This window comes from Gymnogyps californianus, chromosome 2 (genome assembly GCF_018139145.2).
Source record: "Gymnogyps californianus isolate 813 chromosome 2, ASM1813914v2, whole genome shotgun sequence".
NCBI classification, from domain to species: Eukaryota; Metazoa; Chordata; class Aves; order Accipitriformes; family Cathartidae; genus Gymnogyps; species Gymnogyps californianus.
Genome location: NC_059472.1, coordinates 117,701,575 through 117,717,487, shown reverse-complemented (window position 1 = coordinate 117,717,487; position 15,913 = coordinate 117,701,575). Strand labels below are relative to the sequence as shown.

The 15,913-nt window shown below is 44.6% G+C and overlaps 1 protein-coding gene across 5 annotated transcripts in view; it reads right to left on the bottom strand.

The window, feature by feature from the left end:
- The window catches only part of ZDHHC3 (zinc finger DHHC-type palmitoyltransferase 3), a 35,878-nt gene extending 21,845 nt beyond the window's left edge, over positions 1-14,033 (bottom strand). For 2 of the 5 annotated variants that reach the window (XM_050891320.1, XM_050891324.1), the window contains exons 1-2: positions 12,878-12,965; positions 1,959-2,288 (exon numbers count right to left, since the gene is read on the bottom strand). In XM_050891320.1, coding sequence (XP_050747277.1) covers positions 1,959-2,264 — 306 coding nt within the window. In that variant the 5' untranslated portion in view covers positions 2,265-2,288; positions 12,878-12,965. Of the gene's footprint in view, positions 1-1,958; positions 2,289-12,877; positions 12,966-13,760; positions 13,815-13,971 lie in introns of those variants that run through there. The other 3 variants (XM_050891321.1, XM_050891322.1, XM_050891323.1) reach the window with 3 other exon arrangements.
- Positions 14,034-15,913: the final 1,880 nt, after the last annotated feature.

Here is a 15,913-nt window from a genome sequence, read left to right as displayed (position 1 = left end):
CTGGTACACCGGCACAAATGCACCTCTGTGGAGGTAAGGCTTTTATATTGAAATAAAAACAGGGATGTAATATTTTCACAGATTTCTGATGAAACAGTCTCTTTTTAACACATCTATACAACCTCTTAACAGCAATAAACAGGAATAATACACATCAATGAGAGAACTGCATGTTAAACCAGTACTATAAGGCTTTCTTGAGCAGTCTTTGGGTTTTTCCACAAAAACCTCCCAACAGGCCTCACCAATTTAAAAATTACCAAGACCAATTTCCACAAAATGCTACAATTCATATTCTCTCTTTAGTACACAGAAAAGCTCAAAACCTTAGGAACGTTTTTAGCAAGAACCCACAGGAAGCAGTTCCTGAAGAGCATGACACACACTATCAATTCTGAAGAATTCAGGTGTTCACTTATTTATAATAGGAATTCTATTTGTTTGCCTCAGCAGTGCTTTCTGTTTCATTCTGATCCTAGACGTGCCCCTGGTTCCCCATGTCCCAGCAGCTTCCTTCATCCCTGACTCACACTGTCTGCCAGATGTTGCTGCATCCCCTCACTTTATCTTCCCTCCTCCATTTTGTTTAGCTGATTTTCTCATAAAAAAATAAAACAAAATCCCACCAGCTCTTGCCATCCACACACATAAATCCCACCACACACTAGGAATTAACATATCTTTTCCCAATTACTCTGCACAGAGACTGCATCTGCTTCTCCAACACTGCTTGCCCAGCCTGCTTCAGAATACAGCTCGTTTCAGAAGAGTTTCTGCTAACTCAGCAAAATAATTCCAGCGACCTCAAGGTCCCCAGGCATTAAAGTCACACAACACACAATAATTAACAACAACAACAACAACAAGAACCCCTAGCATACAAACTATATAACAAATTGCTGCAACCCTCTATTCCCAAGTCCTATGACCAGAAGCTTCAGAGCCTCAACTACTACTTATAGTTCTGCCCGGCAGCAGTAGCGTGCAATTCATCAGTCTTTACCATAAACTGTGAAATTACCCCAAATCAAGCCATTTCTGCAGTGCTGTGGCTTCTGGGAGAGCTGGAAACTAAGAAACAAAGATTACACTGAAGTTTTAATGGCACCTAACAAGGTTTCAAGTAGGAAATGACATTTGGAGGGAATAATTAGAGTATCAGAGGCATACGACCATTCCCAACAGCAACAAGAACACTCAAGAGGAAGAGGCCAAGAGGAGTCTAAGCCTGTTTTTCCTTCCATTGACTAGTGGAGATGGGGTTTTGAACTGAATCTACTGTCCAGAGGTTATAAAAATAAACCATCACAGGCCACTCAGAATAAGCATCATGGTACTAAACTGTACTGTCTCACTAGCTGAAAGATGAGAAAGCAGCAGACCAGATCTCTCACAAAGCAATGTCTTACAGAGACATACAAGGGGGTCTTAGAACTCTGATGCTTGCCACTTGCCTAAGAACTGTCAGTTCTTAGCATGCTCATACAGTATTTATTTCAGCATGGTCCAATACACTCAACTAAATCACTAGTATGAGAGATGGTAACATGGCTTTTCAAAACAACACGTGTTCTGCTCCATTCTGCTGAAGCAATACTTGCCAAGGCAGTCAACCAAAACCAGCTTTTCCAGCTTTCCTGTTTGTCAAGACACGACAAGCCACACACACGAGATCTGCCATTGGGGAGAAAACAGGGTCAGAGAGAAACGCTCTCTTTCCCAGTGCAAAAAGAGGAGCTGCTCACACAATGGGAATCTAAAGCTGGATCCTTGACTTTGCATCTGACTGGAGTGGGATGAGAAATTAGCATACCACATCAGCAGCCTCACTCAGCAGGCTGACACACAGAAGTTATTTAAATCTGCCACTCACTCAGCAACTCAGTTACCCAACATCTAGCAGACAAGAAAAACACTGCCTATTTATTTCAGAGACATACAGAGAGAGATATACTTACTGGATCTGTCAGCATAGCACGAAAATGTGAAGCCAAAGCGAGGAAAGCCAAGGTGTTGAACAGTGTGCCATTGATGACACTATAAACATAATCTCTCGATGGAACTAGCATGACAAGAAGGACTACAAAGTCGGCATAGAACACCAGCATCCAGGTAACGACAGCACATGCAATACCACAGCCATCTCGAATAAACCACATTGTTCCCAGGGAAGCGTGGCTAGGAGGTGGAACACACTTTTCTGGCTGGAGGTATTCAGGTTTCCTTTCAATATCTCTGAAGCGGTGGACCGGAGTAATCATCATAGGCTATTATGTCCATACTTGCATCTGAAAGAGAGTCAGAAACAGTGTTCACTGCTTCGCAAGACATGTAGACCTCCGTTCACATAATGGCATGAGGATCACGTGGGAAACTCCAAACTGCAGAAAGGGAGTTGAAAAAGCAAAGAAGATAAATAAATCAAACACAAAACAATGGATTTGGAAACCAGACTCTTGCGCTTATCAGAACACTTCTTACTCAGAAGACTCTCTAAGTGCTTCTAAGACTTGCTTAATTACACATTAAATCCACCGGTGTGCCGCCCCCACCCCAGAGGAAAGGCAACAAGCGTTTTAATGAAGAACAAGTGATCAGGTAGGTGCCAACAGGAGCTGCCACAGCAGGAACTGAAGCAAGAACTGGACACTGTCACGCGAGGTAAAAAGGAAACACCTGGCACAGCTAGCAGGGTCCTTTTTGCTGCCTCAGACCTGGGGAAGGGAAGGGTCTCTCCTATAGATACTGGGAAGCTTAGCAAGTGGAAGAGGTTTCCTTTCTCCTTATCCATTGACTCATAGCTTTGGGGTAAAAGTGCAAAAACAAACTACTGTGAAGTTACAGTGGCAGGAACTGCTGAAGAAGCAACCCAGGCAAAGATCTTGACAGGAATTTCTAGTCTCAGCTGGAGGATGCTCTGCCCAAACAACAGCTGTCTCCCACTCTCACCTCCTTTGGCCTTACATCCCCTGTAAGTCTTCTGCTCTGCCACACTTCTCCCACCACCTTTGCTCCATCCCTCAATGGCATTTGTTTTACCTCCCCTTTAGCACTTCTAACTAATTCCACTGTAATAAGGGCATTAACATGACATTTGCTGCCATTGCCCTGTCCTCTCCGTCTCTGCAGGCACCTTGTCTACCCAGAGGGTAAGGTCCATTTTGGAGCCAGAAACTGTACTACTCCAGGTATGCACAGCACTTACTGTAGTTTCAGTTTAACTCCCACCAAACGCAGGCATTTGAGAAAACAAAAAAGGCGCTCATAAGATTTTGGCAGGGGATCAATCTGCACTGTGAATGTACACCACTCAATGTTAGAGCACACCTGGAATGCTACGCTTTGAAAGTGGCTCTTTATACACCCAGCAACTTCTTCCAAAGACACTTCTTAACAGGGTATTTGCACAATGCTCTAAACACTCAAAAACAATACAATCTCTACATAAAGACCCATCTTCTACAAAAATGGATACAATAATTTTGCTACCAAATACACTGAATTGCATATACCTAAACAGAAGGGTTCAGCCTCCTATTTCAACACGTAAGGATTACTCTCATTTCTTTGCAAAAAAAATATAGCCCATTTTTTCCATTTTAATTCAGAGAAAGGGAGACAATCTTCATCATTAATGTTTTCTGCCAAAAAAACTTCATACTGAAGCTATTTTTGTGTTTAATTGTTAAAAAATGATACTGTTGCCTATACAAAATGGATAAATTTTACAGAAAATGTAGTGAGAGGATTGCAAAAGTACCTAGGACCTTAAACTTCTCTCAAAACTTTTATGGCTATCACAGCCAAAGATTAAGGTTATTAATGAGCAGGATGATTAAATCCAAGCACAGAAGTAATGAGCTTGTGCATGTTAGTGCAAGTGACGTGGAAGAGAGGTGACTGGAACTGCTATTGCCACAATGAGAGGCAAAAATCAGGAGCGCAAAGTTTCTAGGTGCACATAAGTGCATGAATCAGACCATTTACAATATTTATTTTCTAACATAACTGGTATAAATAAACTAGGAGAATTAGGTATTTTATTTCTGCTTTTAGCATTTAGTATGCCGCCAAGTGAGAGAGTTTAAGATTTTTTATGAATCTGAAGTCACATGGATTAATGGTAAAGCGTATCAGTCTCATATTTATGCATACATCACACAGAACAGAAAAATCAAGAGAAAAATGCGCACATGTGGGTCTCATTTACTTTGGCAAGGAAAAAAACCAAAAAACCTCTCCTCATTCACAAAATTCACATACCACATTGTAATTACTTTGTATTTTAACCACAGCTATAATTTAGCCTCATGACTCCTGATACTTAGGGAGACAAGCTATATAATTTTCAGAAACAGTGATTACCCAAACAATGTGGTGGTCTAAGTTCAGATATATCTATACCTACTAGTAAATCCATACCTTTTCCCCAGTTTTTCACAATTTCTGCAAGGACGTTTATGTATTCATACTTTCATACAGACTTAACAAGTATTTTAAAGACCCAATCCTTCCCCTCCCCCAAGGAAACAGGTTAACCTTCATTGCATTATTTAATAATCTTATTAAAATTGTTATGCTGGTTTGCCAGCTCAAAATAAAGCTGACATAATTAAAGACTCATACCTGACAACGTTTAGTTGACAGTAACATCGTACTGCATTAAAAAATAAGAAAGAAAACAGTAATTTAGGTGTTCAATTTTCAAACTAAAGTCTTAGACTTGACACATCAGGTGCAGTGACAAGCTGGGATAGTCCTGAACACACACTTTCAGGATTTTTTGCCTAGACTCTGAGTCTTTTTTTTTTTTTTCCCCTGAGGTTTTGTCCCCCAAAGCAAAAGAATGAAACGGTCACAGGAAAAGCAAACTCTTCTTTAACAAAGTAATTAGTTTGACAAGTCACCTTAAGGTCCGTATTAGTAGAGACTGTCTGAAAGCTAGACAAATACATAGTGGTTAAAACTGTGGGTTTAGTACTGAATAGCACACTTCAGCAGTCAAATAAAAAGTCATCTCTCTTGCAAATGCAGGAAGTGGTTTCACTCCAATAAGAGTTCTACAGCTCTCTCTCAGAAATATTATTGAGCTAAATTGGAAGGGGGGGGGAGCTATTGCTGTGTAACTGTCTAGGGAGAAACTGGAAGGAGCCTTAAGGCACCTCAGTCTGAAAGTCTGGGGACTTGTTTCTGCAGTGCAGTAAGGAAGCGGTTAAGAGGACAGAGCACAGGCCTCCAATTCTAACTTCCGGCTGCAGGACAAATTCGTTATTTAATGCACTTTGTTATTTAATGCTTGCTTTAGAGGCACCATCAGGCAACAAAATGAAAAATCAGTAATCAGTACATAAACACCATTCATTATTTGAGAAATACATATGTGTTTTAGTGTACTTTATCTTAAAAGTCAAGTTGTAGGAGCTTAGAGTCTCAGCTTCTCTTCTACATGACCCAGTTAGCTGGTTTTTTTAATTCCTTGTTTTTAACATACACAAACATCTGGTTTTGTTTATGTTGTCCAACCTGGTATTTTCATATAAACAATACCAAAAAAAAAAAATGGTAGAGGGGAGGAAGCAGTAACTCTGCCCTTCAGTCATGCTGCATATGAACTTAATTTATAACACACAGATGGAATATGTCAGTCTCTCCTGCTCTGGAGCAAACAATACGTAAACAATGAAGGCAAAGGGCTTAAGAACTTAATCACAGTGTCAGGCTACAAGAGAGGCCACTAGGTAAGTGTGAGATACAATGAAAACACACACATCAATTTAGCTTAACCACGTGTCAGAGCAAAGACCTTTTTTATCTGGAAGGCATTTGGCATTACGGGAATAATCAAAAAAACATGTAATATACACATTAGAAATGTAAATAAAACAAATTAAAATCCACTTCCTGCTACAATGAACACTTAAAATATGCTATTATACCCTACATAAATTAAGTAACTGCCTTTTGACCTGCCATAAGCCATGTCAAAAAAATCTATTTTTTAATGGCCTGTGACCGCCAAAGAATGCATTAAGAATGAACTAACAAATTATGTGGGCCTTCACCCAATGTGTACCTGAAAGCTACCTGAGGTTCTGATGTTATAAAACTTAGACCACACTTAATGCCATCATCATCACCACCCTGCTGATTTTCATGTAATTACTCATGCTAGTAAAGTCAAGCACATGGGTCTGACTCGCAAAACTACAGTATTACTATGTACATTGCAACCATTTCCTCTATTAGAAGTCCATTAACATTAAACTTTGGGAAGAGGTTACATTTTGTCATATGAACTAAGTGAATTTCAAGTTCTGCAATTACATGAAAACAATTGCGGGGGGGGCCGGAGAAAATGAGACCAAGGCAGATCATGGGCATTTTTTGAGGTTTTCAGTTTGAGTTTTTATATAAAGAGATACTTCAGAACAGCTTTTACGACACACACAGAGTTCACTGACAGTAGTTTGAGAGCTGACAAACAACACCAAAGTTAACTTTTTATCGTCATCAAAAGGAAGCAAACATACATAACCAGTCATGTTATATTCATGACAGCTAAACTAGGCGAGCTAGATCCACAGGACAGGATGTCCCTTTAAATAAAACCAACAAACTCTAGATAGATAGACAGATTGAAAGTGCAAGAGAGGTCATTTCGAAGTTTATTTCATTTTCCTGTACATAAAACTGCATTGATTAAAACACTGCCTATTTAATCTTCCTTTGCAACAGAATGAGAGAAAGTGTGTTTTCTAACTAACAGGATATTTACCTACGCTTCTCCTGCCACACTTTCATACAGCCCAAATCTAATGACAAGCTTGTCAAAACTTGCCAAAGCAAGTTCTAGCAGGCATAATAAGGAAATATCAGTATTCATATATTTTTTCCTAATGGCTCTTGCAAGGCCTAAAAAGTTTTATCTGATCAGCAGGAGTGGAACAAACAGCCCAGCTATGCTGAGAATTTTTGGCAGTCTCCTGCAGATTCATCCAGATATCCATCAGCATGGCAGTTTCCAATCCCTGGTTTACAAAACCCTGGAGGGTCAATGGGACATTTCTAACAGGTCTGTGAAAGGCAGCTAAAAAAAGCAAGCCTATTATTAGCAGGCTTAAATTTTCTATAGAGAGCTGTACTTCCATTGGAATATTTTCAGGACTGCACACATGGTTAAAAAAAAAAAAACAAACAACAAACAAAACAAACCCAATCCAATCCAAAACCCTCAAACAGGTCAAAAACTACTCCTCTCGCGTTAAAATGGCAAAAGCAATAGGGAAGGATCAGGCACGGAGCTTAACACTGCGCTGACAAGACACCCGATGACTCAGATCAAAATGTCATAGGGCAAAGTGAGTACTGCTAGCCCTACTCCAGCCACCCCAGGAGCAGGTAACAGGATTATGCCTAGCACAGATAATTTTTCATTTTTCTTCTGGAAATTCAGGCCCCATTAAGGAGTACAGTTTCAGCCTAAGTACTACATTACTAGCTATGCGTTTGCTTTTAGCAAGAGGCTCACAAACGTCTCAAATTCCCCTGAAACCTTTGGCTACTGAAGTCATGCGATTTCAACAGTTTCAGTTCCCATACTGAAGAAAAATGGCATAAAGAAATCAGAATATGAATTATATTAAATCCTTTAAAAATAATCTTTAAAAATTACAAGGCTTAAAACAAATTTGTGTTTTCTGAGGCTAAATGCACAGGCTTGGATTACCTGCCTTGGAAAGGGGGAAAGAGAGAACACAAAACCAGATGGTAACTCAGTTATAACATTTTTCTATACATGAAGGGAGTAAGTGGCTATATTACAATGCTGCTTTATAGTCCCAGTTTAGAAAACTGTCTACATCATCAACTATTTTGATTAATCATTATTTTTTATTTTTTATTTTGAAGAGGCCATGCATGAACAAGACCTTAGTAAAAATGGATCACACTAAAATCATACTTTTTTTATTTTTATTAGAAGCAACTTATTAGAGGGGAAGATTTAATTGAAGTCGTGCATTTCTGAAGAATACATTTGAACAGGAGTATGAATACGTCAAGGGAACTCCTCCCTAAGGAGAGCAGGGAGAGGTGGAAATTACCTCAAAGACATCTGTCAGATCTAGAAACTCCATCCTGAGGGCCTGGATCAGGCTAAGAGTGACAGGCTCAAAAGAGATGCAGCCACATAAGGCACGAACCCCACAGTTCTCCTCTCATTTGCATCAGTGTAAACAAGAAGCAACTTCAGCAGTGCCACAGGAATTTCATTAGTACAACTGTAAGGAAAATAAGGCCACGTTTTCTCGGTTAAAAACATGTTTTTTTCCTATCCTAACGTTTGTGGTACGCAATCTCTCGGGACAGATGGTAACAGCTTCCTGGTTAATGTCTATATCACTTCTGTTTAACTAATGGATATGTATTGTATAAATAAATTATAATGCAATAAAGACTGACCTAAGAGTCTGAGTTACCTGGTAAGTGATTGCACCCCCACCTACAAGGCCTGCCAGCTGCTAGCCTGAGCAAAGGAGAGGAGACAAAGACAATGTAGTTACTGTCCAAGGTACATCAACACTGGACCGCTACAGATGAGTGACATAATTAGGGCAACATCTAGGAACAGGACACAAGGCACAAGGGCAACAGAGACTAAGGTCAGACTTGGATCTGACTTGGTCTGATCACAAAGTTAGTGATCTTAATAAGCTTTTCATCAGAGATGGAAGGTACTTTATAAAACTGTCATTAAGTGTGAACCATTACAAAATAATGTATGATAACTTTTTAACTATCAGAGCTGCAAGGGCAACAGAGAAATTCTGTCACTTCAATCTTACAGTCTCCCAATAGACTAAATACACACGAGCTACTTAACTTATGTAAAAAGAGAAATATTAATCCTGAACATATAAATACAAACCAGCTTTGTGGCATTGCCACCTATCTGGAGTAAGCATCGGAAGGAAAGAGCAATCTTGCAGAAGGGACTGCACTGGGAAACAGAAAACAACAAATGGGGGTGTCATGCTTTTCCACAGCATTGCAGTTCTCCTGAATAGAGACAGTCTTATGAGACAAAACAGGAGAAGCTGTCCCGGTCTTCTAGACAGCTTTGCAATTTTGATGCTGACTCAGGATTTAAAACAGCAAGCCACTGGATCAAGGGAATTTAAATTCTCAATTTGCCCTGTATCAACTTTTTTAAAAAAAAAAAAAGGAAAAAAAAGGAAAGACAAAAATTAAAGGGGGAAGGTTTGTCTATATAACTGGTATTATTTTTAGCATCTATTTAAAAAACTACACTGCTTTCATGGCATAAGGAATATATTTTCCAGAGAAGCAGAAGAGAGTGGCAGCTTTAAAGTTTTAATCATAATAAGAAGCTGGCAGAACCATGCTACTCTAAAAAATATTCTGAATATTGTCTTTCAAGGCAGAAAGAGCACTTTAACTATCAGACATACCTTTTCACTCAGATGGTCTAACTCAGGATTTGACTCTCACCTGCTTCTGCTACAGCCCCCCCTTCACAAGCATGAACAAGTCAGTCTCTCTGTATTTTATTCCCCCACTTGCAGTCTACACTTCTTCCCTACCATAAAGGGGTAGGGAAGATACAGGTATGAAGGCTGCAAGGCATTTAGATTTTAAATCTAAATACTACACCTAAGCAGGTATCTAAACTGAATACAGAGCATCCATTAAAATAGCACATTAATAAAACAGGGACCAAAAAATTATCACCTCTATCCTGAAAAGGCCTGAAGTTAAAATCACAACTGTCATGATCCACCTTTGTGATGTTAAGAGTTAGCCTAGAAGATACCTATGCTGCTACTTCAGAGAACTGGAAAAACCTGCAGGTGCAAAGTTGCCGTATGTTAAAGCTTTTGAAATGTAGTAAAGAACTCCTGAGTTGGCAAACTAACTATTTCTTGTTTTGCTCGCTGTTGCGTTAGCAAGCACGAGGGATCCCTGTCTCCATAAAAAAGACAATTTCTGTGTGTAAACATTAATCTTGTTATCCTTCGAAATACTGAGAGCTGGAGACCAGACTAACTGCAATACATACTATATTGCTTATCTATTCAATGCTATATTGGACACCAGTAATTCAAGTAGTCATTGCAAAGAACAAAGATGTATATCACAATACTATCTCCCTTTATAGCCTGCTACAGCCCTCTCTGTAGCTACGGTATGGTGCTACTGCCTTCCTGCTAGGACTGTATGTGTTTCATCGCTATTTAAAAAAAAAAAAAAAAGACGTAGTACTTCACACTACCTTTATTCACTCTTACTGTTTCAACTTGAGTCCATTTGTTTAACTTCTGCATGCTGCACCACATTTAAGATTGGTCGCCCCTGTCAGTTCTGCATTATTGCAAAACTCGCAGCTGAACTTCACAAACATGCCATCCACCACTGGCCTAGCAGCAAAAACATCAACAAGGGCCTTGCACTTCCTCCCATTCAACATTCCTCTGTTGTCCAAGAGTATTAACACTGAGTTTTCTGTGTCCTTGTTTTACTTGCTATTACAGCTCCTGGAACAGTGATTCCCAACATGTTTCTAGCTGAACTCTGCTGCTGTAGCCTTCCTTCTCATCTCCTTACTTTCCCATCCCTGTCCTCTGCTTTTTTTTTTTCCCCCCTCCTTGCACTACACCTTCTCCCGTAACAGCATCAGTTCGGTATGGTCACCTTGTAACCTGGTGGGGTGAAGAGATATGGGGCTACAAGCCTACATAAATCCCTCTCCAGTCTCCAGAAGCAGTCCCAAGCACCCCCCACCCCCAGGGGAAAAGCCAGAAGCAGGCAAAAGGAGTTAACATGCCAGTGCTCCTGTGGAGCAAGAGCCAGTACCTAGCTGCACCTTGCCTGCAACACCTGGCACCTCACTAGCTGGGAACTACTGCTGTGTGAGGAGGTCTTTGGCACCCACAGCCTGCAGAGGCAAGCCGGCTCGCTCTTTTGGACTCCCTCTCAAAAGGACAGTGTGTAAAGTGTTACTGGCAGACTTGCTGCACTGCAGTTCCAGTCAAGTTACAGGCTATCTTTTTTTCTTATTGTCTGCACAACCCAGGAAATACACACCTCTAATTAGGAAAGCTTTAACTCCTCATTTTCTCTAACGCAACCTTAACTTTCAGGTTTGTTACACGCACAAGTCAAATATGATGTTCTGGGTACCATCATTCACACCTGGTTTGCTTCAACCAGCTAAGCACAGGACAGGGAAAATAAAAACTGACAACAAGCTTTTCTATCGTGTCATATTTTACATTACCTGCTGTCTTCTCTCAGGAAGGCAGAAAAACTGTATTCCAGAATATCGCCCTAAGAAAAAGGTCATGTCTACACCACAGAGGGACCAGAGAAAACCATAAGCTCAGTCAATTAACATCTGCAGAGACTGGCTGAGCTACAGCCAAGCCATTTTCAGACTGACACCACCGTGGGTGCCCATCACCTACCCTGTAGTCTCTTCTACAGGAGAGATATCCCATTATAGAGGTATGGGAAATGTCTGCACGAGCAAGCTTCATGGCTCCACGAGCAAGTTTCCCTGAAATAATGCAACACATGGGTTTAAACTGCATTGACTATGCGACACTGCTAGCTCCTGTTCTGTTGGAGATGCACAGCAATCCACTCACCAAGAAAAGTAAATTCATATTAGGAAAGAAAAAGAGATTCACCAAAGCTGAGTTACCATTGCCCACGCTACACATATATTGCTGAAGACTATCAGTTGCTCTCCTTTGCTGACACAAAGGAAACTGCCCAGAAAAGACACATAACTACTTGGGCACAGCGGACCTGCATCTGCTGAGGAATCAAGCATTCATCTTCTTGCAACCTGCTCCCAATAGTTGGATTAAACTACATTTTTATATTTTTGTCTACTACCAAACAAGCAATTTCAAACCGAAATACACGCTCTGTCTGTAACTACACCACCTAAAATGAAAACTAAAAAGGAAGCAGAAACGTACACAAACATACCCAATAGGTGTTAAATATTGCAACAAATATTTTAGCTTTGAGGCAGACCTTACATTTGTCCTTTTATAAACCTATAACCGCACAGAGCTTCTGGGTTGCACCTTCTAAATCTCAAGGAGCATTCAGTCAGACACAACTTACTACCACAAGCAGCTCCCATTGGTATGACAAATACTATTGCATCAGTGAGACAGCACTAAGAGCTGCGCTGACAGAGTCATAGTGTTTGAAGGACCGGATCTTTATTGCATGTGAGGCTGCATTTTTAAAGACCTATGAATTAACGTGTGGCTCCCCTTATAATGACTCTTATCACCGAAACACCTATAACACTACACAAAAGACTTATTTGTTGCTTTCACTAAGTGAAGAAAGACACCGTACTCACTAAAGCCTTGCTATCTACACCACCAGGCATCGGAGGCAGTTACTCCCTGCACCCCGCCAGCCCCTTCTCTGCCATTTCAATGTATCAGAATGACCATCTGAATGTGGGCTCCTTTCCTACAGATCTGGCATTGCGCACCTTTGCTGCATCAGGAGTCTGGCACACAATCTCTCTCTCGCGTGCTGAAAAACATAGTTTATCTTTTCTGAATCAGGATCAAAGGAAAGAAACCTAAACGACCTCTGGTGTCCACCCGGCATCCCTCACTGGCACGCAGGCAGCGGGAGAGCGCATCAGAGACTAGACTGCTGCCTCCTCCTCCCCTGAGCCTATGTTTTCTTGAAGATTGTTTTCTAATGAACCATCGTGAGCTCTTGCTTCTTCTAAAAATTACTCTTCAGAAGTACTCCAGTAATACTTAAAAGCTGCTGTTTAAAAACACTCCAGATTACTTCCTATTAACGTATAACTCACCATCCATTCCGACTAAACCCGCCACAGAACAGCGCCATGGTTTCAACACAGATTACTCCCGATGAAGTCGCAACTGCCCTACGGTCCCATCGGACAGCCGCAGTCAAACGCCGGGTGACCGCGGCCACCGCTGAAGCGAGAGGGTCTGCTCCACGACGGGCACGTTTCATCGCTGCAACGCATTAACAGATTACAGGACCCCGTTTCATCACTGCAATCCAGTAAGAGACCACAGGACTCCGACGACATTGCTGGAGGCTCCGAGTTTAAATTTCCTGCCGAGGGGACGTTACACTGCTCTGAACGGAACGGCCCCCGGAGCAGACCTAAATAACGTATTTAGCCCGGTATTATTTAACATATTTAGCCTCATAGCATTTAAAGCCCTGCGCTGGAAGCCGGCGGATCAGAAGGCAACGAGGGGCGAGCGGGAGCCCACCTCCCGTTTTCCGACCGGTGCCAACAGCTCCAGGAGACGCCGCTGCGGGACGCGACCCACCGCCCAGCTCCTGCCCGGGGCCCCGGCCGAGGGAAGAGGGACACCGAGTGGCCCCTGGCCGGCCGCGCCACCCCCGCGGCTCCCGCACGGCTGAGGGGCTGCGCGGGGAGCGGACGCCGGGCGCACCGGCAGGGCCGGGGGGGGGGGGGGGGGGGGGGGGGGGGGGGGGGGGGAGGTTGGTTGGTCGGTCGCGCGGCGCAGGCGGCGGGCGCGGCCCCCGCCTCAGCCCCGGCGGCGGGATGGCCGCGCTAGTCTGCTCCCCTCCCCTCCGGCGGGCGACGGCGGCCCGCTCCCGCCCCCCTCCGCCAGCGCACACCTGCCCGCGCGGGCGCGGCGGGCCGCCCGCCCGCCTCCCCCCCCGCCGCTGTCAGTCGTACCACCTACCCCACAGGCCGCCGCCGCCGCCGCCGCGGGTCCGGCGCGCGCCCCGCCGCCCCCACGCCGCGCGCGCGAGCGCACGCCGCCAACGCCGCCACGCAGCGCCGCGCCGGCCAAGGCTGCCCCGCAGCGGCGCCGCGCCCCATCCGCCCCGCCGCCCCGGGGAGCTCGCGCGCAGCAGCGGCACGGCCCGGCCCCCTCCCCCGCCGCCCCTTACGCTGGCTCGGCGAGGAGGTGGGGCGGCCGCCGGGAGGAACCAGGAAGTGAGCGGCGGTGGCGGGAGGCAGCGCAACCCCCCTTGCCCTTCTCGTCCCTTCCCCGCCCCGCCGCCGGGCGCGGCGCGGGGAGCTCCCCGGCCCACGGGCGGGCACCGGCGCCGCGCCCGGCGGGGCTCGGCTCGGCCCAGCCGCCGGGGTGCCGCAGGGTCCCGTGTGGCCGGGGTGCGCCTGTGCCTAGTGCGCATTTACGTCTCGGGCGTCCGGGGGGGGGGGGGGAATGCGGGTTTTGTGAGGGAAAAATAACCTTTTTCTTTTTTTTTTTTTTTTTTTTTTTTTTTTTACATGGGGAACAGATGGGCTTCACTGCGCCCCTCTGAGCCCCAGACAAGTTCGGGTATTTTGGGTTTGCAGGTATCCAAAATCCTACGGCGTCCAAGAGGACGGAGCGTGTCGCTGCAGGTGCCGCGCTCGCAGGCGGAGCAGCGGTTAAGTTTGCTTGACGCTCTCCATGACGAGCCGCTGCTTCCAGCGCGCACAGCCTCGCCAGGCATTCATTAATCATGCGGTGCGAATTTTTTTCTTACGTGCCAGGTGGTTCCCGCAGGCTGGCTTTATTTCGGCCAACGCATGTCATCCATCTACCATAACGAGGTTAGAGGAAAAGACATTGCTTTGCCCTCGTTTAAAAAAAAAAACACCACCACAACAAAAACCAACACAACTGGCATCCTTTTTGTCCCATAACCTTCACTGTTGCCTCGCGTTGGAGAAGGGAATTTGAATGCGCTAGGAAGCGCTCTTTAGAGCGAGGGGATGCCTTCTGCCATCCCGGAGGAAAAACAAACCGGACCTGGGCTTCTCCAGCCTTTGGAAAACTGCTGTCTGCATGTAAACAGGATTTTCTAGCTGAGCCTCTGGGCTGCGTGAGAATTTGACATGCATTAGGTAGACTCCAGGCGGGGGGGGGCGGGGGCGGAGAAAAATAAATCACTCTTTCCTTGCAATTGGAACTGTTAGCTGCTGTGGGCTAAGCCATGAGACAGGCAGGACTGGGAGCCAGAATATCATCTCCCTGTGCTCTCAGTGGGAATCATAGGGTGCACCGGCATTAACGCTTTATTTCAGATCAGGAATTCACTTTTACAAGGGAGTTTCTAATTTCTCCTTACCGTAGTTCGGCTCACACTGTGGAACGTGAGGACACAAGAATCGTGCCGCGGGGTCAGACGAAGGGTCCATCTGTGGTGGACAGCAGCACTAGCAGATGCTATTTAGGGAGAACGTACAAACCAGGCCCCTTTTCTGCACGGGCACTGCCTTCGCCCGGCGCTGCCCTGGCCCAGGAAGGAGGCCTGGCCCTGCTCACCTCCTCAGGGTGAGCGGGGAGGGTGAGCTACCCAAGCCCCAGCTCCCAGCTCAGGCAGGCTCCACCGCTCGCTCTCCCTGCTGAGAAGCGGTAAGCGATCCCCATACAACAATCCTGGCGTGCAAACTTGACTCCTTTTGGACCCAGGGGGACGCATCCCAGAAACGCATCCGCTCCCCTCTGACTGCTAATGGATGCGCAGCCTGCTTAATGGGACCAGACCAGCGCTAGCCCGAAGTAAAATCTCCAAAACATCTCTCTCTCTCCAGGTTTGCTCCCACTGCATCGCACCGCCTGCTCAAGTAGGCACCGCCAGAAATGCTCGGTGCATTTGATTGAGCCAGGAGTCTTAGAGAGAAGAGCTAGAAACGCCTAGATAAAGTCTGGCGGCGTGCTGTGTAATCCTTGGAAGCCATGGGTGATTCTCACCCAAGCAAGCAGCAGCGCGAAGTCAGATAGAAACTTTTAAAATAATTTGAAAATTATATACAAGCTGCGCAAAAAAGTGTGAAACTTGCAACGTTAACCACTCACTGTTATGAAACTTTCAATTAAGGCTGTCAAAAAAAACCCCT